Source organism: Ruditapes philippinarum, unplaced genomic scaffold, assembly GCF_026571515.1.
Source record: "Ruditapes philippinarum isolate M1 unplaced genomic scaffold, ASM2657151v2 ctg11877_1_1_1_1, whole genome shotgun sequence".
Taxonomy (NCBI): domain Eukaryota; kingdom Metazoa; phylum Mollusca; class Bivalvia; order Venerida; family Veneridae; genus Ruditapes; species Ruditapes philippinarum.
Window position 1 is genome coordinate 4,220 of NW_026862862.1, and position 24,483 is coordinate 28,702.

Below are 24,483 nucleotides of genomic sequence, written 5' to 3' on the forward strand. Positions count from 1 at the left end.
GGTGTTAACATGCCTAATGGAAGTCTTAATATTTCTAACATGCACACCATCTTTGCGAATTAAGATTTCAACATGTCTAAACACAGCCTTGTTTAAATGTGGTCTTGAATTGTCTTATTATGTGAAACAGAAAGGCATTTTTTGTATCTTCTTGTGTCGATATTTTGGCATGTAAGTGTTGCATTGCCTAGTACATGGACCTCTATACTTTAGGGTAAAAAAGGCCCCGTTCTGCATTGAAGAAATGCAGTACTTTTTTATCAATGGGTCTTAAGTGAGCGATCTAGACCCATCATGGTGTTTTCCTAGAATATCTCCCGAAAGTTTATCTAATCCTGGGAAGGGGAGATCTAATCCTGTAAGGAGAGATCACTCCGTTTAAATGGGTAATCGCTATTGACCCACCATTAGCGGTAGGTACATTACGGGGACACCAGTGAGGAGAGGTTTCGGTAGAAAATTACCCACATGAGATTGACATTCTATCAATCACAGGTGAACGTCGCGCGGCCTTGACTTACACTCCCGTTCCCCCTCTACAACCCAAAACCCTTAAACATCACCCAAACATAATAAGTATTGACAAAAATAAATTTTATGAAGAAAAAAAAATTATGACGTCATAATTTTTTTTTTTTTCATAAAATTTATTTTAGTCAATACTTATTATGTTTGGATGATGTCTAAGGGTTTTGGGTTGTAGTGTATAGTGTAAGTCAAGGCCACGCGACGTTCACCTGTGCTATCAATAATTGGAAAATATAAGCAAATAATTAAAAAATAACGGCAAATGTATCTCTCTATACTATAAATAAACACTTTATCACTGTTTATAGTTTAGAGGGGTATATTTGCCGTAATATTTTTATTTATTTGCTTTTAGAAGGTCAATTTCCTGTGAATGGACCGATCGCTCTGTGGCCGTTTATGTATTTTTGGTCACTTTGATTATGTAGAACAACTCACATCTGAAGGACACCTTTTATTATTTTATTTTTTTTTCGATTCCGACTACATAAAAATATCACTAAAGTGGCACTAATAACTAATAGAAAGGGTAAATATCTATGTTTTTTTTAAAGTATCGATGTCAAACTGTCCATTCTCTGCCAAAGTAAATATTCTGTCTGTAAATAAAAAAGCGACAAATATTGATTAAGAATGCCATAAAATAAACATGAAATGTTTTGATTACATGCAGTATATCTCGGTGGCTTTTAAAGACAAACTTACAGAAAGCCACATTTATTATTAATTTCATAAACAACTATTATAGCTTGTCGATTCTATCTATAACGCGTTAAGTTTAAAGCCACTTAACTGACGGGACTGGATCGAATTATTGTCGGAGATTAATGTTCGGTCTAGACCAATAACTTACGTGCAAAATTACGGGATACGGATAAAAGCCCCCACCCCATAAAATTCTCCCATCTAAAAAGACAAGGTGGACAAAAGCCCCCCCCCCCTTGAAATTAAGACATAGGACAAAAGCCCCCGTCCCCATAAAAATACAGGTAGGACAAGAGCCCTCCATCCCCCCTTCGGTCCATCGAATTAACATATAGAAAAAAAACTTATTAAAATAAAAATTATGCCTTTAATTTGGTTATTTTGTTTATTTTTTATAAATTTATTTGGTTATTTTGTTTATTTTTATAAAAAATATCCGTGATCATATTGTGCATTCTAGCTTTTCAAAGCAAATGTCAGTTCATTCATCTTCTCCTTGTTGCAGAAGCAGATGTTTTCATTGTAATCGAATTACTTCGGATATATCTTTTGCAAGCAGTGTCACAGGCGAAAAATATTCACTGAGAAACTCAAACTGTTCTACAAATAATGTTATTTATTTAATATCTTGTCAAAAATGCTATATGCAATATGTTGGCCAGACATCTCAACCGGTTTCACGTAGAATGAATAGTCATAAATTTGATATTACAAATTTTAAAGATCCAGCATTGTCAACTCTTGTTGCAACGCTTTTTAATTCAATTAATCATTCATTTAATGACTTTTCATTTTTACCGTTTGAGATTGTCAGCGACACAATGGAGCGTCTATGTAGAGAAACCTACTGGATTCATAAGCTAAAGACGTTTTCACCATCTGGATTAAATGCAAAAATTATATATGCCATTTAATTATTTCCGTAGGTTCTTTTGCGTAGACTTTCCATTATAAAATGGCTATATACTATTTCCAATATAATACTTCATCTGTTTTATGCATGTATACACGTTACGTAACATTTTCGTTGTTTCCTATTATTGTTTTTTTAGCTCACCTGCCACAAAGTGACAGGGTGAGCTTTTGCGATTGCTTTTCGTCCGGCGTCCGTCCGTCCGTCGTCCGTCCGTAAACTTTTACTTTAAATGACATCTCCTCATAAACCACTAAGCCTATTTCATCCAAACTTCACAGGAATGTATCTTTGGTGGTCACCTTTAAAAATTGTTCAAAGAATTTAATTCCATGCAGAACTCTGGTTGCCGTGGCAACCAAAAGAAAAAAACTTTAAATATCTTCTTTTAAAAAACCCTAAGAGCTAGAGCTTAGATATTTGACTTGACATGAAACATGTTCTAGTGAGTATCTACCAAGTTTGTTCAAATAAAATCCCTGGGGTCAAAATTGGCCCCGCCCCAGGGGGTCATTGATTTTCCCTATATGCATATAGTAATAACATAAAAAATCTTCTTTTAAAGAACTCAAAGAGCTACAGCTAAGATATTTAGCATGAAACATGTTCTAATGGGTGTCTACCAAGTTTGTTCAAATAAAAGCCCTGGGGTCAAAATTTGCCCCGCCCCGGGGGTCATTGATTTTCCTTATATGTGTATAGCAAAAACTTAAAAATCTTATTTGATAAAAACCAAATAGCTAAAGTTAAGATATTCAGCATGAAACATCTTCTAGTAAGTGTCTACAAAGTTTGTTCAAATAAAAGCCCTGGGGTCAAAACTGGCCCCGCCCCAGGGGTGTCATTGTTTTTAACTATATGTGTATAGTAAAAACTTAAAATAACTTCTTTTAAAAACCCCCCAATGAGCTAGAGCTTAGATTTTTAGCATGAAACATCTTCTTATGGAAATAAAAGCCCTCGGGTGAAAATTGGCCCTGCTGGAGGTGGGGGGGGGGGGGAGATCATTGCTTTTCATTATATGTGTGTAGTAAGAACTTAACAAACTTAACATTGTGAAACATCTTCTAATGAGTGTCTTTCAAGTTTGTTCAAATAAAAGCCCTGGGGTTTTAACTGGCCCCGCTCCGGGGGCCTTTATACTCAGGGCCATCATGGCCCTCTTGTTATATATTTTATATAGGAAATACTTGCATTTCATAATCCGTGAATGTTTATATATATATATATCGAAATCTTTATTAATTTTTTAAGGCTGTGACTAAAAAAAGGATTGGAGCACCGCACTAAATACCGTATTCCGGTATATACCGGACAAGGCGCTTGAATGATAAAATGCTAAAATCTGGTCTTTTTACCCAACGGAATGAACTTTAACAGGTCTAATTCATCTTTTCACACCAAATCAAATACGATAATCAAGGAAAAATGTAAAATTCGGCAAAAAAACGATATTTGTCTATTTTATGATCATGATTTCTGCAAGCGTCTAGAGGTACTGCTCCAATCCTGTATTGAGCTAAATCCATTTTTTAATGGATTTTAATATAACGTAACGTACGTAACAATGTATATTTCCCGCCATATTGGACGTTGACGTCGTGTGACGTCTCTTCCTGTTTATTCACTTCCTGTTTATTCACTGACGAAACACATACTTGTTCGAAATCGATTTGAATAAAAAAAATTGAATGTACCGTGTGGTTGGTCTTATTGGAATCATGTTAATTTTTTATGTAATTTTTTCAATAAATTTGTTCAAAATGAAACCCTCATTCACAACTTTTACACGAAAGTCTTTTGAAAAGAATTAAAGAAAAAATGATAATTCCCAGCTATTGTTAAGGTATTTTAATTACTAACTTGATTAATATATTATAGATTATTTTATTTCCAGGGTTGTTCTTGATGAATTTGAGTAGATCTACCTGGACCTTTGAAAAAAGATATTAGACAGTCTGGTCTATAAACCTTAGGCTTTTGTTTGATGGACTTTGGGAGGGGGCTTTTGTCCTACCTAGCTGTATTTTTGATGGAGGGGCTTATGTCCTATGTGTAAATTTAGATGGGAGGGGGGGCTTTAGTCCTACACTCCAAAATTACAGATCATTCGCGCACCCCGTCTTCCAGATTTTTCCGGTCTAAGAAAGCACAAAAATACGATTTTTAATTTATTTCTGAGTACATTTCTGAATTGTTTTTGCATTTCTTTTTAATAGTCCAAGTTGATCTATATATGTAAGAAATCCAAAGTTTATGCTTTCAAATGGAGTTCCTTTAAATATCTGAAAAAAAGGTATACATGTACGTACTATTTAATTCTTCGCATGTCCCATAGTTACATCCACCATCAGCACAGCAAGAGTGACACAGGTTGGTTGCACGGCCAACATTTCCACATAATTTATCCCGATCCGAACCTGGTGCCAGGGCTGTCTTGTTTGACACACAATTTTTAAAATCTTCATATGCTGTTTTCATCAGGAATTTGCATTGCTGAAACGTTGGTCGTTCATGTTTGTAATTAAGAATTAGTATTCAAATGTTTTACGTTGGTCGTAATTTTAGGACGTCGGCTCTTTCTTTGTGGTTTTAAAAAAGGATGTTTAACAACAGGTAAAACATATCGGAGTCTCAATACTATACAACAAGATGTGAAACAAGAAGCTGTCACACCAAAGTGACGGATGCCTCCGAAAAGATGAGAAAAGAAAATGTAATAAAGGTAAGTGGCTTAGTATTTTTATGTGAATTGAAATGCTATTCATAGCAAACTTACCACCTTGACCTTGGAGTTATAGGGACATGTTTTTGAACGTGACACGTCGTCTTAATGTGGTATACGATTATGCCTATATATTTTAAAATCCTACAATACAGGACAAAGGTACAGTCCGGACACGAATGTGTACCCTCAAACTCTTCTTGTGAGAATGAGACCTTCAAACTATAAGTGTGACCTTGACATTAGATGTAGGGACATGGGTCTTGGACGCCACACGTCGTCTTGATGTGGTAGACATATATGCTAGGTTATTTTAAAATACTGCCAAGCACGACAAAGTTACAGTCCGGACACGAATGTTTGAACCTTTAAACTTTAATTGTGATAATTTGAACCCTTCAAACTGTGTGACCTTGACAGGTAGGGACATGGGTCTTAGACACGACACATCAAGATATGATAGACGTTTGTGTCAAGTTATTTTAAAATCCTTCAATACATGACAAAGTAACAGTACGGCAACGAATGTTGTGTAAATGGGGACGCACTGACAGACGGTGCGATATTTAAATGCCGCCTATCGGGAGTATAAAAATACAAGAATCTGATAGTATGTCAAGGAAACCTTACCAGTTTAGACAAACAACCGTAGAAAAACGTGTCCTTTCCACCAATATCTGACTGCGTTGCATAACACACCTGAAGTCGGACAAAAATGTAAAAAGTCATCAAAGAATCATCATAGAAATTAGCTTGAAGGCTACTTTTGCGGGAACCGTCCTAACCCGAAGTGTTCCGATTAAACATAGAAGTAATATATGACAAACTTTAATTGATAGTTTTATTGGAACTATTATTTCACTTCAAAGCATAAAGTATTCCGCGTAGATTATGCATACATGTATTTTTTCCTGTAATTAGTTATTTAGTTCGGTATGTGTATGTGGGGGGTGTGTGCTTATGTGCACCTTGACATTTCTTAATTTCTGAACAGATGGGCTTTTGTGGGGGGGGGGGCTTGGGGAAAAGTGTCCTATACACTCATTAAAAACAATTGTCTTGCTTTTAAAACAGTACAGAATTCAAAACAAGCTTTAATAAGCTTTAATTTCCTTCAATTAGTTTATTCTTTTGTATATACAATTATACATTAAAGTGGTTGTTGCATGAAAATAATATAATTGACTGCGTTAGGGAATTAATGCACTAACTTTGAAGATCGTGATAATGAAACGAGTATTAAAATGTAATCTCTGCTAAGTGGCCATGTATAGACATCTTTACAACAACGGTATTAATTTTCCCAAATTAAGATTTCCCAAATAATTTAACCTCTCAAGAGTGATAACTCTTAGCCACAGTCAGATCCTCTGTCTACCAATTGGTTTTGCTCTACAGAAGTTGTACTGTATATAAGTTATCTGCCAAGCACTCCACTAAATTACGCTAAAATATTGCGTCAAACAATGGTTTTTTTTTTTAGAAAAGCGAGAGGCATAGATAACTACATCTCTGGACAAGCTAGAAGCATTCGTTTCTACCTTACTTTATATTGATAAAACCTTGTAAAACACAAATTAGGTGAGGAGAATCACCGTTTTTCACTTAATTAAATCTGCCGTTTCCAATATTTTACCTCATTAGGTTGGCATGTATCTAGGGTTACACACGTCTTTGGGTCCTTCACTTCAGATTGGTCAGAGGTTCTATGATCGCAAGAGTAACACTGGGATGAATTAAGTGTGTCTGCCAAAAAAAAGAAAATAACAAAATATCTTTCACATAATCGGATATTGATAAATTCAAAATTGTATCTCCATTCAAAGCTATGTTGCAGTACAACTAAAAAGATTATACGAGATTAACAGTTGGTAATACTTGGAAAAATTCTTTTGTTACCGGGTTATTTGAGGGAAAAAACCTAATGAAAAGAACACTAGCTAGTACTGTCTGTTTTTTTTTTTTTTTTTTTTTTTTTTTTTTTTTTGTTTTTTTTTTTAAATTATTGTAAGGAAAAGTAGCGAAGTTTACCCATGTTTACGAAATTTTACAGGGGAATTAAATATATAAATCAAACACAATTGAAACATACCGTCTTTAATTCCACAAAGACGTTTGTTACAATCTTCGTCAAAATCACAACACCTGAGAAAAAAATCAATGTACAGTTATCATCACTTCATTGCTGATATCGTGAACGACAATACAGTATGGGGTATATTAACATCTGTATAAAAACACGCTTGTAGTGACATTTACCTCTAGAAAGTCTTAAGTCACAATCAAAAGGTATTGATACTGAAGAAGTAAAACAGGTTATTACCCTACAGAGGATACTAAAAGAAGGTTACAAAAATTAACTAGAACTATCCTTTACAATTTATTTTAGAATGGCCAATGAGATTCCCAATTTAATTTTGTAATTTTAAAATAACCAATGGAAACTTCTTATATTCAGTTCTTCCCTGTAAACTTTACAGGAAGTCAAACTGAAAACAGACCGGCCTTGGGCGAGAAATATTACCTTGAACAAGCCACGAGATCATTTCTTCTCTTCTTTCCTGACGAATTGCACACCTAGTGAACGAGAACTGTTTTTCATTTCGTGTTGTTTGCATATTTAATAATAATAATTGAAAAAATATGTAATTCATCCGCTACTGAATTTATGTGTCAATTTATCTGTCGCAAATAATTATTAAATCTGCCAAATTTTACACACGTACATATACTTGAAAACGTTTTATTGAGCTACTAGTGTAGATGTGGTGTTTTTCCAGCATTTTAGGGAGCATCAAACGAAAACATGGCAATTTTACCCGCTAATTTTCTTTTTATATATACGTGTATAGCAGTAAAGGATAGTCAAGGTTTTTCTATAAATACAGGATTATTTTCATCGAGTGGTATAAAATAGGATAATTTTCATAGCACAAGGTGAAAAAAATATCCTGAATTCATAGAAAAAAAACTTGTATGTTCTGTTTCTTATATACATTTTTCCCCGTTTTGACATCACATTTTGAAAGACTTTCTCTTAAAATTTGTAAACTGGCTTAATTTAACAAAAAGTAGTCCTGCAAGACACCAGTGAAAATACGGAAAATATGTTTCACTGCAGTTAAAATATAGAATATATTCTTCACTGCAGTGAAAATACGGAAAATGAAAATATGCATTTTATTTCATCAATGTTTTTTAATATTTCATTTTTAAGTATATAATAAAAATGTTAACTCACAGTCTTAGCTCTACAACCGCCAACATAAACAACAGTAAGTTGATCGGTGATAAGCTCATCCATGTAGCAGTCCTAAACATGATGAAAATAAGTTACATATTACATTTATATACGTGTAGTACATTTTGAAGTAATCCTTTTCGAAAAGATGCGATAGAAGAATTTAATAATAACGTTTTAATTTGCTAAAATAGTGAAAAACCAAATGAAATGATGTAAAGATTACCTCTAATGTGCTGTCACAAGTTACAAGTTTATTACAGTCAGAGAGGGTACTAGCTCTGTTACATTGACGACATCTCCTTATGTTGGACGGGGGAGGGGTTGTAGCAGCATACGCTAAAAATGTGTCGTAAAAAATTCTCTTGAAATATTATGAATTTGATATGTGTAAAATGGATCACAGGATAAAAGGTCTTATGAATGAATTAATACAACTAAACTTGTTACATTTTTGCGAGCACATTACATAATTATGCATAAAGTACTGTGGCAGGGTTGGGTGCGAAAGTTTATCGAATCGAAATTAATGCCAAATGTCACGTTTTTCACGTTCTTGTTCTCGTATATACAGTAAAGCAAAGTAAATTACTGTTTGAAAAAAAGACATACATGTATATATATGATGGAAAATCTAAAAATAGAATATGATGTAAAATTTACTCGGCTCAATAAACTCCTACAAACGCCCACAAGATTGCAGTTCCTTTTTATATTCAAATATTTTGCACAATAATATGAAACGATACTAACCTGACATTGCACATGCCGACAGGACAAACAGTGTGACGTAATCTGAAATATGGCGTTATAAAACTGAAAATACGTTCTTTATATACAACATTCGAGGGAGAGAGAAGGGCAGGAGAAGTAACAAAACAAACAGTTGTCCTTATTCGAAATTTTACAGACGGAGTAAAATGTAATTTACAGTATATAGCTGAATGTGCGTCTGAAAAATTAAGCTTTTTCTGTCGGACAATTTCGTCATTTCTTCAGTTGTTTTAACTTTTTTCGTTGATGAAATGATTTTATTTATGATGTACCGGGTATTTAAATGTATAAAAAAACAGACATGTATATTCAAAACGAACTTTCTTTTCTAAAACGATGAAAACTAAACTGATTTTTACGTTAACAGCGAACACGAGAGCTGTTGAATATTGTACATTGTTTTAGGACTTCAATATGCTTCATGTCTGACATTTTCAGTCTTATATCTGAGTAAATAAGGTGTTGTTTTGTTGTTGTTTTTTTTTCTTTCTTGAAGTTTAGAGCTCTGATATATGTTTACAGAAATGTGATTTGCTTGAATGAAATGGAAATAATTATGATGTTAAAAAGTAAATCCAAAACACAAAAATGCTGTCGATTTAAACGGTATTATTTCCCTCGATTATTGAGACAAAGTATTTTGCCAAATGCATCCGAGAATTATAACTTATTACATGCATCATATAAAAAATTACTGATAATGCGTGTGAGGCAATTGCAATGAGAAAATTAATAGCCTTGTATCTATATATCAATTTCGAGTTACGTTCACTGACCAGAAATATTTCCCTCAATGATCGAATTATAAAACTGCAGCTCTAGGCTATTAGGGGAAACTGTCGTGCTGATTACATTGTATAACAAAATACTACTTACACATATTTGATGGCGATTCCTACAAAAATGAAGAAAACATATATTAAGAGCATGTTTTAAAACTTTAAATCACAATTTCTTATGGTTCAACTTAAATGAAAATTCAACGAGTAGATCCACATCAGCCATTTCGCCAAAATTTCATTATAAATATCCGTTATATTTTCGTTTCAGTAGTAAAGACACTGTGAGATTGAATGTATTTATGATTTCAAAAGTATCTGTCTTTTTTATATTAAATTAATATTAGTTTACTTATTCAAATTTTACCGTCTGCTTACTTACTAGGTCCCCGAAAATCTATATCTTATCTTTCAAAATTGCTGGGAGTCCCTTTCTTTTATATACATGTAAAGAAACATGTGTCAATTCTCAAAGATAAGGCTTTAATTAAGACTTAAGTTCATGTATAAGTTTACATAAAATTATAAGATTTTCTATTTTGAAAAAGTTACGCGAAAGCGTCATCGTATGCCAGACAAAACAAGCGGAATTCCGTAAACAAACACTTAACGAAGCAAAAAAAATCAAACCTGAAGCACGACTTCAAAGGTTAAACTAGTGCTGTGCACTACAACTATAAAGTCATGTCAAAAGTGGCCTGTAATTTGTCAATAGGTAATTCTTGTATTGGTGTGGTACATTTAGTGCTTCAAAACGTATTTCTCTATGTGCTCCAGTAAGTTCGCCCAGTGCTTGTAAATACATCTTCCAACTCAAGTTATACGAAATATCGCGTACAGACATAAGTATTTTTCATAGACCACATCTATATTGCAGCCAATTATTGAGTGCAAAAAATATATATAATCAATCAATTTATAAAGGATATAAATTATTTTATCTTATTTTCAATCAATCAATCAATCAATCAATCAATCAATCAGAGACATAGATAACAGAGATAGGCAACTCCTATAATTTATATTCCATTGAAATATCACTCATGCCTATCAAAAAGCCAAAAATTAGGCGTTTTGTAGCAAATAAAACTTAATGGATGTACATTTTCCTTTAATATTACAAAATGTATATACCATTTGAAAGTTAAATCTTTTATCTATTGCTGCATGTTAAAGTATTGGTAACTTTCCATGCCTTTCACTTAGAAAAAACATAGCTGAACATACCCGCTGATCGAGCCAGTTTTTTCGTCATATGAATAGTTTGGTAAAAAATATTAAGTAGTTGTCTTTAAAATTTGATGTATCATTTATTTAAATGGGAACTGTAAATATTTTTACCTGCAGCCATAGACAATTTAATGCATAAAGCTTTCAGACCGATGATTTTGATATCTGGTTAATATAAGTTTTACTTGCTTCAAGCTTAAGTTTAGTAGGCACGCGTGATATTTTAACTGGTTAGGAAGTTGCCTATCTCTGTTATAGATGATCTATGTCAGTCAGTCAGTCAGTCAGTCACAGTCACAGTCACAGTCACAGTCACAGTTACAGTCACAGTCAGTCAGCCAGCCAGCCAGCCAGCAATGTCTTGAACCAAATTAAAGGCACATAATTCCTCAGAAACGATTGCAATTTGATTTCTTATGAAAGGGCCAACTGAACTGAATAACCTTTAAATAATGTTTAAAGAGCATGCCTGAAGAAAGTAGCGCTAAATGTGAAATAATTTACGATCGAGTAGCAAAATGTAAACAAATTAAGAAGTATTTTGACTTCCATGCAAAATACTAAATCACTGTAACTGTACTAATTGCCAAATAGAGACACAGAAAAGATGGCTAAGGTAATTGACCAATGAGAAACTTTTAGGAAACTTTAAAAGCACACCAAAAATGAAAAGCTTTTGAGAAATAATTTTTAAAGACCAAATTCTAAAATCAACACTAATCATTTTAAGACAAAAGGGAAGTATAGATCTACCTTAATAATTAGATAATGTTGGTATAACTTTTTGACTAACACTTTTGTTTGTATCATTTTATTTATGATTAAGATAATGATGTTAAATGTGTATATATAATCACGGATTTACTATATAATATAAATCCGTGATATAATTCAATAAAATATTATTATACGCAATGAGCGACTGCTCTGCTTTCATTAGAGCGGCTGCGTAATTTTGAGAAGAAATATGCAAAACCAGTCGTTGCCACGATCATCTGCGCAGGTGCAATAATCACTTCCGGTCTGTAAGAATTTAGCAGAAAGATTGAAATTCGTTCGATTTTCCTGATTGAATTTGAAGTTAGTTGTTCAATTCCTGGTAGATCTACATTTGTTTTTGAAAAGTAAATTCTGAAAGGTAATTTGAAGAGGCAGTTATTCTCGCGAATTAAATATCCCAACTCGTATACATTAAAAATAAGATGGGTGGGGTACGAGAACTTGTCATTTTTATGTGCATATAGTTATGCCTAATTACTTCTTTCTAGTTTGTCGGTTGTATTAAAAGTTTTATGAACTGCTATTTTTAGAGGGTCATAAGTAAAGTTAATATGAAAAAGGCAAAGCCTCAAAGCGAGCTCGATGTACTTTGAACGTGAAATAGTATCCCGAAACAACCAATTTTCAATCACAACCTAAATTCAAACACATTCTTAATTCTGTGGCACTGATGTCATGTCTGACTAAATTGCATAAAGTCCATGTTGTATTAACTTCAAAACTTGCAGAAATGCCATACTTGATTAATTGTCAGATGTTATCAGTAAAACAATAAGAAACTGTTTGTTTTAAGTGACACAATATAAATTGTCCAACTTCAACTATATCAAAATAGTCACTTGTTTAAAATAGTGGAAACATTTTTCCAAGCAAGTTAATTTTTTTTATAAAGTATTGGCTAAAGAGTTTTACCATTTACCTCAGTCCTAGGTGTATTTAAAACATTTATTTATATGATGTACCACTAAATATTCATCAGACTTTACATGGGGTCCTTATTAATAAAATCTTATATTGTTATCAAATTCTTTCATCTGATGATTGTAGAATAATTGTTTTGTAGGCGATAGCAACTGGCAGATCTAGACAAGTTTCCGTATTTGCTAGTAATATAAAGTGGGGAAGGTAAAATGGCTGTAAAGATTGGATGCATTTATCATTTTGCACCCCAAATAGCGTAATAAGAAATGATACCTTTAACTGCCTTTTTATACACATTAACAGTAGTCATACTAATGCATTGTACTTTACATATGTTATAACATTTAGTGTAAGTTTTTTAAAATCTTGAAAAAACTGTTGAAAATCGTTGAATAGACTGTTGTGAAATTTTCTACAATTTTAAGTGGCCCTGATTTATCTTGAACAAATTATCCATAGTGATTACCCTGCTGTTTGAATTTAGGTTAAAATATTTCTGAGAGTGACCCGAGTGGGTCATGTCGTTTTTATTGAATTTCTAAGAAAGATCAAGACTTGTTGAAAATGTACCAACCTTTAAATGAAAAAGTTTTGATAGATGCATTAATAGCTAAAATAAATTTAAAGTATAATTTCTCCTTCCATTTATTATTGGCTAAAAATGGCTTAACTGATTGAATATTGGTTGTCCCGGGATATATACAGCCACGATATGGAACAGCTTACCTGCCTCCGTTGCAGAGGCTCCTGACTTGGTATCCTTCAAGCAGGGGCTATCAGCCCTCACATTCTAAGTCGCCTTAGGGGCCCAGCTACAAGTACCCACTAGTGATATCCAAGGCTGTGCCGGCAGCGGCCACCGTAACCGGAGAGGTTTGGGTTGAAGAGGCGAAATATAGCTGGCCATACTTTTTGTCTATATCTCTATCTTTGTACTATCCAACCTCTTCTTACTTTCTATCATTTCTTGTATATTTCTTTTTCTTGACCTAGCACCACCCGTCGCGTCATAATCAAGTGTGATTGCGCCGACGTACAATGTAGATGTAGATGTAGATGAAATAATCTCAAATGCAGTGAAGAGTGCGTGTGACGTCACACGTACTGTGTTAAATATGGCTCCGCCCCTGTCGTTAAATGAATAACGAGTTTTGAAAACGTTGATAAAACTTTGTTTGTTTATTTTATTTCACTCTATAATTTTTCAAGCGAAATAAAGATTATTAAAAGTGAAATAAATGTAAAACTTAAAACGTTTGCGACATTAAAATAGCGTACTTGATTTGATTGTTTTGCACGTGCTGTTTGGCGCTACATTGTGACGTCACGTAAACAATACTTTAAACGTCTGTACAGCGTTAACGACTGAATAAAAGATATTGGTGTTCGGATTCATTTTCTTAGTTAGACCATTTTCTTTCATTCTAGATAGTTTTCACAACAAAATTCGACCAAAAATTGTTTTTATTTATCAGATTTTTCAAACAAAATGGCGCCTTCAATGTGAAAGCTTCCGTTATTCTGGTTCCCTGTCCAATTATGGTTCCCATAGACGTGCGCGGGTGACCAGTCTACACATCCGTTTTCAGTCAGAATTCCTCAGTTTTTATCGTTATCTTTAAATTCGAAAAGTTGCGATGTGTCCAATTCGGTACTTCGGACGAAAGTTTTCAAAACCATCACTTAGCAGGTACTCGCGTTACCGTAAAGCTCGCTTTGCGAGCAGGCCCTTCGGGCCAGCTCGTCGAGCTCGCTATTAGACGGACAAAGCATCTTAATACTGGCAGTCAACTAAGGAATAAAATTTCTTAATATCTTAGTGAAAAACAAAAAGAACATGCATTTAAATATTTAACTGTGTGTTACTGTTAAAAAATGAATGTTCTTTTTGTAACTTACACACTGTTAAATGCATGTCCACTTTGTTTGTGTTTTTTTTTTTTCTTTGAAAAGTAAGGTAAGGTCACAACATCATTAGACCCAATCATCGTTTGTATAATTTATGTGGCACGATAGCTCCATAGGTTAGACCACTGACTACTGTCACTCCTGACGTCCTGGGTTCAATCCTAGGTAACATCCTTGGGCCTTTTCAGAGACACTATTAGCGTTTCCCACCAACCTAGAGTTGTACTGGTAAGAAAATTAAAGAAATCCAGGTAATCCTCGCATGTACCAGTGTTATACACTGGGCATGTAAAAGAACTAAGGGTTCTATTCAGTAGAGGTAGGGAATGGTTCCTTGATTCCCTTGTATCTCATAGCTTTCTCTCAATCTAATTTATACAATGTATACCTGCTTAGTGTAATTGTAAACGATTTTGAAGCAGTATTATGTAGATCAGGGCCTTTTTACCCTTCTTTGCTGCAGCCGGTATCTGGCTACTTCCCCAAGCTGAATTACCAGACTTCCCGAAATACGTCGGTCCGACGGGCATGTCCGATAAATTTTGATCAGGTCCAACAATTTTTTATTCCGGATCGGTCTGACTGTCCGGCTTTTATCCAAGCCGCATGTATACAAAATGTCGTCGCTAAAGGTGCCAAACCTAGGAAAAACCGAAAATCTACGTCAGAAGAGTGCGCAGAACAGCAATAAAAGGATGAAAAGAATAGACCTGAGACAAAATTTAATGAAAAATGGAAGCAGAACCATGAATCATTGGTGTATGACAGGGAGGAGATGAAAATGCGCTGTACGGATTGTGCCGATTTTTACGGCGAAAAAATAAAAAACAGAAAGTGTCTTAGAAATACAAACACAAGTTTTTCTTTGATTTTGATCAATTTTATTTGGTCCGACAGATTTTGTTTCGGTCCGACAGATTTTCGTGGTTTGTCAGACCGAATGTCTGACAGTTTTTTTCAACTTTCGGGAAGTCTGAATTACTACCTTTTTTCCCCAAAAAAAACAGTCAAAAATTCCCCTTCTTGCAAAGATTACCCCTTTCAAAGACAGACTTCCTGAAATACGTCGGTCAGATGGACATGTCCGATAAGTTTTTATTAGGTTCGACGATATTTTATTCCGGATCTGTCGGACTGTCTAGCTTTTATCCAAGTAGCATGTATACAAAATGGCCTTGCTAAAGGTGCCAAACGTGGGAAAAATGAAAATCTATGTCACAGGAGCGCCGAACAGCAGTGAAAGGATGAAAAGAATAGACCTGCAAAAAAATTTAATGAAAAATGGAAGCAGGACCGTGAATCGTTGGTGTATGACAGGGAGGAGATAAAATGCGCTGTACGGACTGTGCCGATTTTTACGTCAAAAATTTAAAACCGAAACTTGTCTTAGAAATACAAACACAAGTTTTCATTTGATTTTGATTAATTTTATTCGGTCTGACAGATTTCATTTCGGTCTGACAGATTTTCATGGTTTGTTAGACCGAACGTCTTGACACATTTTTTTAACTTTCGGGAAGTCTGCAAAGAAAAGATAAATCGAAGGATTAAACTTGTAAACAAACTTATTTAAAAATAAATTATTGTTTTTGTCCAATGAATGCTAATAATTCAATTACCCACTAGGGGAATACCTGATTTAATATAATTGATGTTAACTTGCAGCCTCAGTCTGATATTGCATTTTCAAAAAACAGCATGGGAAAAACCCTGCTACTCATTAGTGAACACGTGATTTTTTAGGACAATACGCAATCTGTTTACGATGTCGCTTATGTAAACAATCACAGAAAAGAACAAAATACGATTGAGTGACATTTGTTATTGTTAATTAAAAATTGGAAGAATTAATTTGATAACCCTTCTGTAAGTAAAGGAGTACCTAATGCATGTTTCCACTCGCAAGACTTGTCTGAGTAGCACAACATGGCCAAGTGTCAGAAAAAGAGAGCCTAGTGCAACATACAAAGTGTCAGTAATAGTGATACAGCGGGAAGTGATAATTTGTACCCCCTCAGTCAAAGCAAGAACCCTCAAATGACATACGTAAAACTAGGAAATATGAGTCAAGTTAGTCCTGGCTAAACACACAATGGCAATAAATTGATATGGAAAAAATGCCTTTAACTTAATTTGGACAGAAATCTAAGGAATAAACTAAACTTAAAATGTGTTTCAAGGAAAAAAAGGCAAAGAGATGATGATTTTTCCTACAAATTTTGAAAATAAAATATTTTCCCCAACAATGTGAAAATCGCACACAATTTTTCCACAAAAAGGTTTAGGGCGCCTTCCCCAAAAGTTGGCCAAAACTAGTGAAAAGGCCCTGTTAAAAAGAAGTAGATTTACATGTAACTATAATTTGTAGGGTGCCCACAGGTCTTTTTTAAAGGGGGGTAGATGTACCTTAGCTTAAGGTCTTCAGCATGCACATTTATATACTGTGACATAATTTGAAAGCAAACATTAATGTTTCCTTCTGCTAGATCTTGTACTGATTATGATTTCAAGCAGAGTATCATATCATTGCATCTATAATAGTTTATTTGTCTAAATTATCACAAAATTGTCATCACTTTGCCCTGTTTATTTTATGTGCAAATAACTTAATAAAGTGAAGTAACTGATGGTACAGTTATTTAAACTAACATTTTAATCTTTATTAGAAGGATGGCTGAAACAATGGACACAGAGGGGTGTGAGCAGGTGGATAGTAACAGTATGTATGGAACACTTGCAGCTTTTAACATTGATAAAAAAATTGGAAAGGGGCAGTTTTCAGAAGTTTACAGAGTGATATGTAAAGCTACGGGAAATGTTCTGGCCCTAAAGAAAGTGCAGGTAACACTAGCTTTTTGATTTTGCAACATTTTCGTAACTTGCTGAAGATTAATTTAAATTTGTAATAATATATACCTGTGACAATGCTAAGGGTTTTTAGAAAAGTGTCTTGAATGCAATCATCTCTCAGATTCTCTGTCATGGTAATATAGTAGGTATTCAACCAAAGTGACTTAATATGTGGCTTAAAACATGTTAATATTATTCTTATTTTTACATATTTCTTTTAAAGAACAATCGGAAGGTCATATCAAAGTTACATGTCAGTCACTCAGTGTCTGATCTGTTTTTCGCTTTGGCAGCTAGTATTCACTAATCTTTATATTTCACATATCTGATCTGTTCTTTTTGAAATAGAGTATAGCTAGTAAATACACTGACAAAAGTTGGATATATGACTTTAAGGTTATTAATAATAATTAGGTTTCTAAGAAAATGAAATTATAAACTGAAGCTATATGAATACTAATATTAGTTATGCTTTTCCCTGCAGATATTTGAAATGATGGATGCAAAGGCCAGGCAGGATTGTAAGAAGGAAATTGATCTCTTAAAGGTAACTTACAAACTTTGTACTTGTATTTTTAGCTCGACTATTCGATAAGAATAAGTAGAGCTATTGTAGTCACCCGAGCGTCGGCGTCGGCGTAACCACTTACGTTAAAGTTTTTGTAATAGTTTAAATATTTTCATATTTATATGGCTTTGAAACTTTGCACACTTGTTCACCATCATTACCCCAACCTGTAAACAGGAGGAGGTAACTGTATCAATCATTTTGACAGAATTATGCCCCTTTTTCGACTTAGAATTTACGTTAAGTTTTTGTAATAGTTCAAATATTTTCAAAGTCCATTGACATATGGCTTTGAAACTTTGCACACTTGTTCACCATCATTACCCCAACCTGTAAACAGGAGGAGGTAACTGTATCAAGCATTTTGACTGAATTATGCCCCTTTTTCGACTTAGAATTTACGTTAAAGTTTTTGTAATAGTTCAAATATTTTCAAAGTCCATTGACCTATGGCTTTTAAACCTTGCACACTTGTTCACCATCAATACCCCAACCCATAAACAGGAGGAAGTAACTGTATCAATCATTTTGACAGAATTATGCCCCTTTTTTCGACTTAAAATTTACGTTAAAGTTTTTGTAATACCTCAAATATTTTCAAAGTCCATTGACATATGGCTTTGAAACTTTGCACACTTGTTCACCATCATTACCCCAACCTGTAAACAGGAGGAGGTAACTGTATCAAGCATTTTGACAGAATTATGCCCCTTCTTCGACTTAGAATTTACGTTAAAGTTTTTGTAATACCTCAAATATTTTCAAAGTCCATTGACATATGGCTTTGAAACTTTGCACACTTGTTCACCATCATTATCCCAACCTGTAAACAGGAGGAGGTAACTGTATCAAGCATTTTTATTTACAATCAAGCACTAAGAATAGTCGGGCGTTGCTGTCCTACCGACAGCTCTTGTTATGTTAGGTAATGTATCTTAAACTACTTGAAGGGTAATTCAATGTAACAGAATAATAAACAGTGGTGCTATGTGTGTACATTTTCAACATACAACATTTTGTTTATATATATGAGACTTTTTTCTGGCCCTTTGGTGTGTCTGTGTTGAGTCGCTGCCAGGGAGTGAGGATGCTACGGTATCTTACTAGCTTACAAAAGGTTGGTTGTTGTAGATAACGTAGAGAGAGCTACCTGATGAAATCCTGAAAAGCCATCATAATATGATATTGATTGTGTCAGTATGACATCTTTTATCATGTGTTAATTTGATTATATAACATTGTGTCACATATCAGCACCTTTGTGCAGAAACATGTTAATGTCTTTATTTTTAAAGTTTATCACATACCCAAGCTGCTTTTACGACTCCATGAAAATGGTATTGCACGGCCGTGCATATATTTTGACTTGACGTCATTTACGTTATACAAACATAGTGTAAAGACGCGCTTAATGTAAGCATTACACTATAGGCCCATCAATGAAAATTTCTTTTGCACTTTAAACAGTATTTATTTTGGGTATCACCGTATGTGATAAATAGAATATTTTATTTAGGTAGCTTCATTACTGAATTTATTGAACTCGTTGAATAAAATAATATTTTGCTCGCCAGAGGCTTGCATAACATAATTTTATCCAACTTGTTCAATAAATTCAGTATTGAACCTACACACATTCAATATCCTCTATTTATTAATTTTACCATTCAATTAGTGTATAAATTAGGAACATACATTTGTACATGTGTTTGTAAAAGCAATTATTATATTTTTTTCTTCAGCAATTGAACCATCCAAATGTTATCAAGTACCTTGAATCATTCATTGAAGATAATGAGTTAAACATTGTGCTGGAATTAGCTGATGCTGGTGATCTCTCCAGAATGATTAAAGTAACTTTTAAATATGATTTACATATTCAATGATTAAACCCTTAGCCTGCTGGATTTCATAAATTGGTTTGTCCAGCTTTCATTATCAAATTTGGGGATATCGAGATAAAAATTTAAATTAATCTGCCTGCACTTCATAGCAGACAGGCCTGGCCAAATACTGATGAATTAGGCTTTATACTTTTGGCATCAGCAGTGTAAGGGTCATATTCTTGCCATTTTTTTTTAGAAGACATTGCAATATTGCAGTTTCTGTAACAAATTTGTGCTGAAATTTTGTCTGTGTTTTCCACTATGAATTTCATTTATGATAATATAATGTATGCTTTCTTTTCATTGAACTTGTCATACTTCTTATATATGGCTATGAGAATTCAAAATGATATTGACTTTAATCTTGATGGATTTTTAGCTGAGCAGGATAGTGTAAGCAAATATGAACAGCTTTAAATAAATATTTTGTAAAACTTATATGCATATTTGTATTTGTTTTCAGCATTTTAAGAGGCAGAATAGATTGATTCCGGAGAAAACAATTTGGAAATATTTCATTCAGATATGTAGTGCCCTAAATCACATGCACTCTCGACGTATCATGCACAGAGACATTAAACCGGCCAACGTGTTTATCACAGCTCAGGGTGTTGTAAAACTGGGAGATCTCGGTCTTGGGAGATTTTTCAGCTCTAAAACAACAGCTGCTCATTCATTAGGTATATATGTTTTTCTTTGCTGTAACACTTAAACTTAAACAGATGACTGTTTGACACCATGATTAGGGTACTTTAGGACTTTGTCTACACTATTAATATCATGCACATGGGTATTTGGTAAGCAAGTGTACGAATTAACCCTAACTTTGGGGATACATAAGAAACTGTCACTTTATTTCTGTAAAACTGTGATTCCAACCCTTATGTCAATGAAGAAAGCAGTATACCACTAGGTAACTCTTGCCCGGTTCTAAGTTCTTCCTCATTGATTAAAAAAAATCTTGGTGCACACAAGTTTATTTGAACAGAAAATTAAAGATTGTATTTGATGTTCATATATAAAGAAACTTATCACAATGACATTATATTGTATATCTATCATCATAGGCAGTAGTTTTCTTACATATAACGTTCCAAAGTCTATGTGCAGGTTTTCTACCCTGAAATATGTTTTTACTACAATCAGATTGAAGAGTTTTTATAATAATATGTTTACTACCAAAAGGCTAAAAACTTTAGGACAAAAACACCATACAGTATTACTTTACCACTAGTTTTAAACAATATTGAGAACACTATTAAAGTCACATTATGCCTCAGAAAAGATACATTTTTACATCTTTAAAAAGGGCAAAAAGGAATTTTATAATGTTTAATTTATGGTTTTAGAGAATGTTTGATGCTTGTTAGTTGAAGAAAGTAGTGATAAATGTATGTGAAATCCTTTGTAACAAAAGTAGCAAAATGTAAACAAAGAAGTATTTGACTTCCGTACAAAATACCAATTCACTATAACTGTACTTAATACCAAAAAGCAACCAGTGAAAAAGATAGTTCAGGTAATTGGCCAATGAGTAACTTTTTGTATACTATAAACTAAAAAGTACAATGTACACCAAATTTAGAATGCTTTTAGAATGATGGGCTTTTAAAGAAATACATCTGTTATTTTCAGTGGGTACACCATACTACATGTCACCAGAAAGAATACATGAGAATGGTTATAATTTCAAGTCTGATATATGGTCACTGGGTTGTCTTCTATATGAGGTAATGGTTGAATATACATATATGTGTTACTAGATTGTTAGGAGATACTGTTATCTGGTATACAGGAAGTACTGTTATCTGGTATACAGGAGTTACTGTTATCTGGTATACAGGAAGTACTGTTATCTGGTATACAGGAGTAACTGTTATCTGGTATACAGGAGGTACTGTTATCTGGTATAGAGAAGGTACTGTTGTCTTGTATACAGGAGGTACTGTTATCTGATATACAGGATAGATTATGTTATCTGGTATACAGGATGTACTGTTATCTGGTATACAGGATGTACTGTTATCTGGTATACAGGATAGATTATGTTATCTGGTATACAGGAGGTACTGTTGTCTGGTATACAGGATGTACTGTTATCTGGTATACAGGATGTACTGTTATCTGGTATACAGGATGTACTGTTATCTGGTATACTAGTACAGGATGTACTGTTATCTGGTATACAGGAGGTACTGTTATCTGGTATACAGGATGTACTGTTATCTGGTATACTAGTACATGATGTACTGTTATCTGGTATACAGGATGTGCTGTTATCTGGTATACAGGAGGTACTGTTGTCTGGTATACAGGATGTACTGTTGTCTGGTATACAGGAGGTACTGTTATCTGGTATACAGGAAGTACTGTCATCTGGTATACAGGATGTACTGTTATCTGGTATACAGGAGGTACTGTTTTCTGGTATACAGGAAGTACTGTCATCTGGTATACAGGAGGTACTGTTATCTGGTATACAAGATGTGCTGTTATCTGGTATACAGGATGTACTGTTATCTGGTATACAGGAGGTACTATTATCTGGTATACAGGATGTACTGTTATCTGGCATACAAGATGTGCTGTTATCTGGTATACAGGAGGTACTGTTGTCTGATATATAGGATGTACTGTTGTCTGGTATACAGTATGCACTGTTGTCTGGTATTTTAGAAGGCATACCTTGAATCTTAGTTCTACTTTCCCCCCTGAAGTGTTCATACTTAACATTTTAATAGGACCATTTGTATGATAGAAATTACCATTTAGACTTGTTCAATATTCAGATATCTCTATTGTGATGAAATATTTATTAATTGAGCAAAGTGGTTGACTTTAGTTCTGATACTCTTCACAACAATGGTTGTGATTTCAGTGTTGTTCGTTTTATATGTGAAGATTCATCAACAATTACTATAATGATACAGAGGTGTGTTAATATCACTTATAGTATGTCATTGTCTTTATAAACCCTAGAAAACAACAGCAATTAGCTTTTCCTTTTCTTTTATAAGTATAAACTAATGATATTCAAATCTTACAGATGGCAGCTTTACAATCTCCATTCTATGGTGACAAGATGAATCTATACTCTCTGTGTAAGAAGATAGACAAATGTGATTACCCACCTCTACCCTCTGATGTCTACTCTGAACAGGTAAGTTCCCTTACAATGAATGCTAAATGGTTTAAACATGTTTATTTAAGCTCAGTTGCGAAACTAGTTCTTACAACTTATCTTAATATTAAGTCCACTTCCGAACCAGTACTTTTGCATATGAAGAAACATAGTTGTGACCGATTACAGCTCAAACCCATGATCCCTTGGTTGAGAGGCAGACACCTTAACCACTACTGGCTTCCTAGCAGTTTCCGTCCCCTAGCAGTTTTACGGCCGTTTATCATATTCGTCCAGTACAGTCTATATTTACCGGTAAGGCATACGCATTACTTCATCAATCAGAGAGACATTTGTTATCTATGCTAAACAGCATTTAAAATAGTACAATGATTTATATGTTTTGAAGTTTTGCCTGTTATTTAAAGTTACATAAGAGAACTTGCGTCTTTCAAAAATAAGCAACACCTGGGGAATTCTAGTTTGAATATCCACATGCAATAACTAAGACCCCATTTAAGGTAAATCAATTCTTCGGAAAATATTTTGCAGACGACACGGAAAGTTTTGTTTGTCTGATAAAACCATCTTAACATGGCTTTGTGGTATTGAATTATATTCAAAATAAAAAAAATTCATGAAAACTGCTATGAATTTTGTAATAAAAGTGAAAAAGGGTGTTACATTTCAGGCCTTTATTCAAATTAAAAAGTAAAATGAAAGTGCAACATTAAACGCATGGCAATGCTGGACAGGTACCTAACTTTGTCCCGTCAAAGTTTTGTACCCCTTCGTAGACTGATTTTTATTTTATTAGTTAAAAAGTGCGATTTGTGGCTGGAAACTTCTAGGAAACCAGTAGGCTACAGTTTCCCTCCAAATGTTAAATAAAAAATTAAGTAAAATATAGGTTATGCACACATTGTTTTCGAAATAAAAATACACATACTTTATGTGTAAAGGAATTAATACAAGTCCTGACAGCAAAGTACAATATAGCATTTATCTTTTTATCCAGAGATCATCACTATTGCCAATTTGTATTAAATTGTTATTTCTGAGCAAAAAGGTTAAATTGGTTTGCTTCAAACCAGTTGCTTCAGTGCGAATCATGTGACAGACTTGGGATATTTCCATGTGAGTAAGCTGTCAAGCTAACTTATGCAAGGTTATACTCATGTGTCAGGCAAGTTATTGATGTAGAAAATACAGTAAATGATATTACCAATGTCTCTGTTTGATAAAAGTAAAGTTTTTTAAAAGTTCTAAAGTTTCATTTTTTTGTCGCCTCTACGGAGTAGTGGCGACATATAGGGATCACTTCTCCGTCGTCTGTCTGTCTGTCTGTCCATCTGTCCGTCTGTCCGTCACAAAACTTGTCCGGACTACTCCTCATAAACTACTAGTGCAATTTCATTGAAACTTTACAGGAATGATCAGTACCAAGTCTAGTTGTGCATATTGTCAGCATTTTCCGGTTCAATGATTTTTGAGTTATGGCCCTTTAATAATTTTTATTTTTAAAGTTTGTCCGTACTACTTCTCTTATACCCC

The 24,483-nt window shown here is 33.9% G+C and overlaps 2 protein-coding genes across 2 annotated transcripts; one reads left to right on the plus strand and one right to left on the minus strand.

The window, feature by feature from the left end:
- Positions 1 to 969: 969 nt before the first annotated feature.
- LOC132720414 (uncharacterized) lies at positions 970 to 11,905 on the minus strand. Its single transcript, XM_060704554.1, has 11 exons — positions 11,807 to 11,905; positions 9,763 to 9,781; positions 8,866 to 8,907; positions 8,339 to 8,451; positions 8,113 to 8,184; positions 7,396 to 7,448; positions 6,964 to 7,016; positions 6,508 to 6,617; positions 5,502 to 5,570; positions 4,459 to 4,642; positions 970 to 1,127 (listed from the first exon to the last, which is right to left on the minus strand). The coding sequence occupies exons 1-11, from the start codon at positions 11,888 to 11,890 to the stop codon at positions 1,066 to 1,068; spliced, it is 861 nt and encodes a 286-aa protein (XP_060560537.1). The 5' UTR covers positions 11,891 to 11,905; the 3' UTR covers positions 970 to 1,065.
- LOC132720413 (serine/threonine-protein kinase Nek7-like) lies at positions 11,896 to 22,997 on the plus strand (the record flags this gene model as incomplete). Its single annotated transcript, XM_060704553.1, has 7 exons — positions 11,896 to 12,033; positions 17,174 to 17,345; positions 17,839 to 17,901; positions 19,665 to 19,775; positions 20,272 to 20,488; positions 21,444 to 21,538; positions 22,855 to 22,997. Coding segments are annotated over exons 2-7 (800 nt in total), but the record flags the coding sequence as incomplete, so codon positions are not given.
- Between the last annotated feature and the right edge of the window lie 1,486 nt (positions 22,998 to 24,483).

Bases quoted from the DNA above. Each gene is read 5' to 3' on its own strand.
- LOC132720414 (XM_060704554.1), bottom strand. From the start codon at position 11,890: ATGATCGTGGCAACGACTGGTTTTGCATATTTCTTCTCAAAATTACGC. The intron at 8,452-8,865 runs GTTAGTATCGTT...ACACATTTTTAG, and splicing joins GTCGGCATGTGCAATGTCAG to CGTATGCTGCTACAACCCCT. The intron at 7,449-8,112 runs GTGAGTTAACAT...CTCGTTCACTAG, and splicing joins GCGGTTGTAGAGCTAAGACT to GTGTGCAATTCGTCAGGAAA.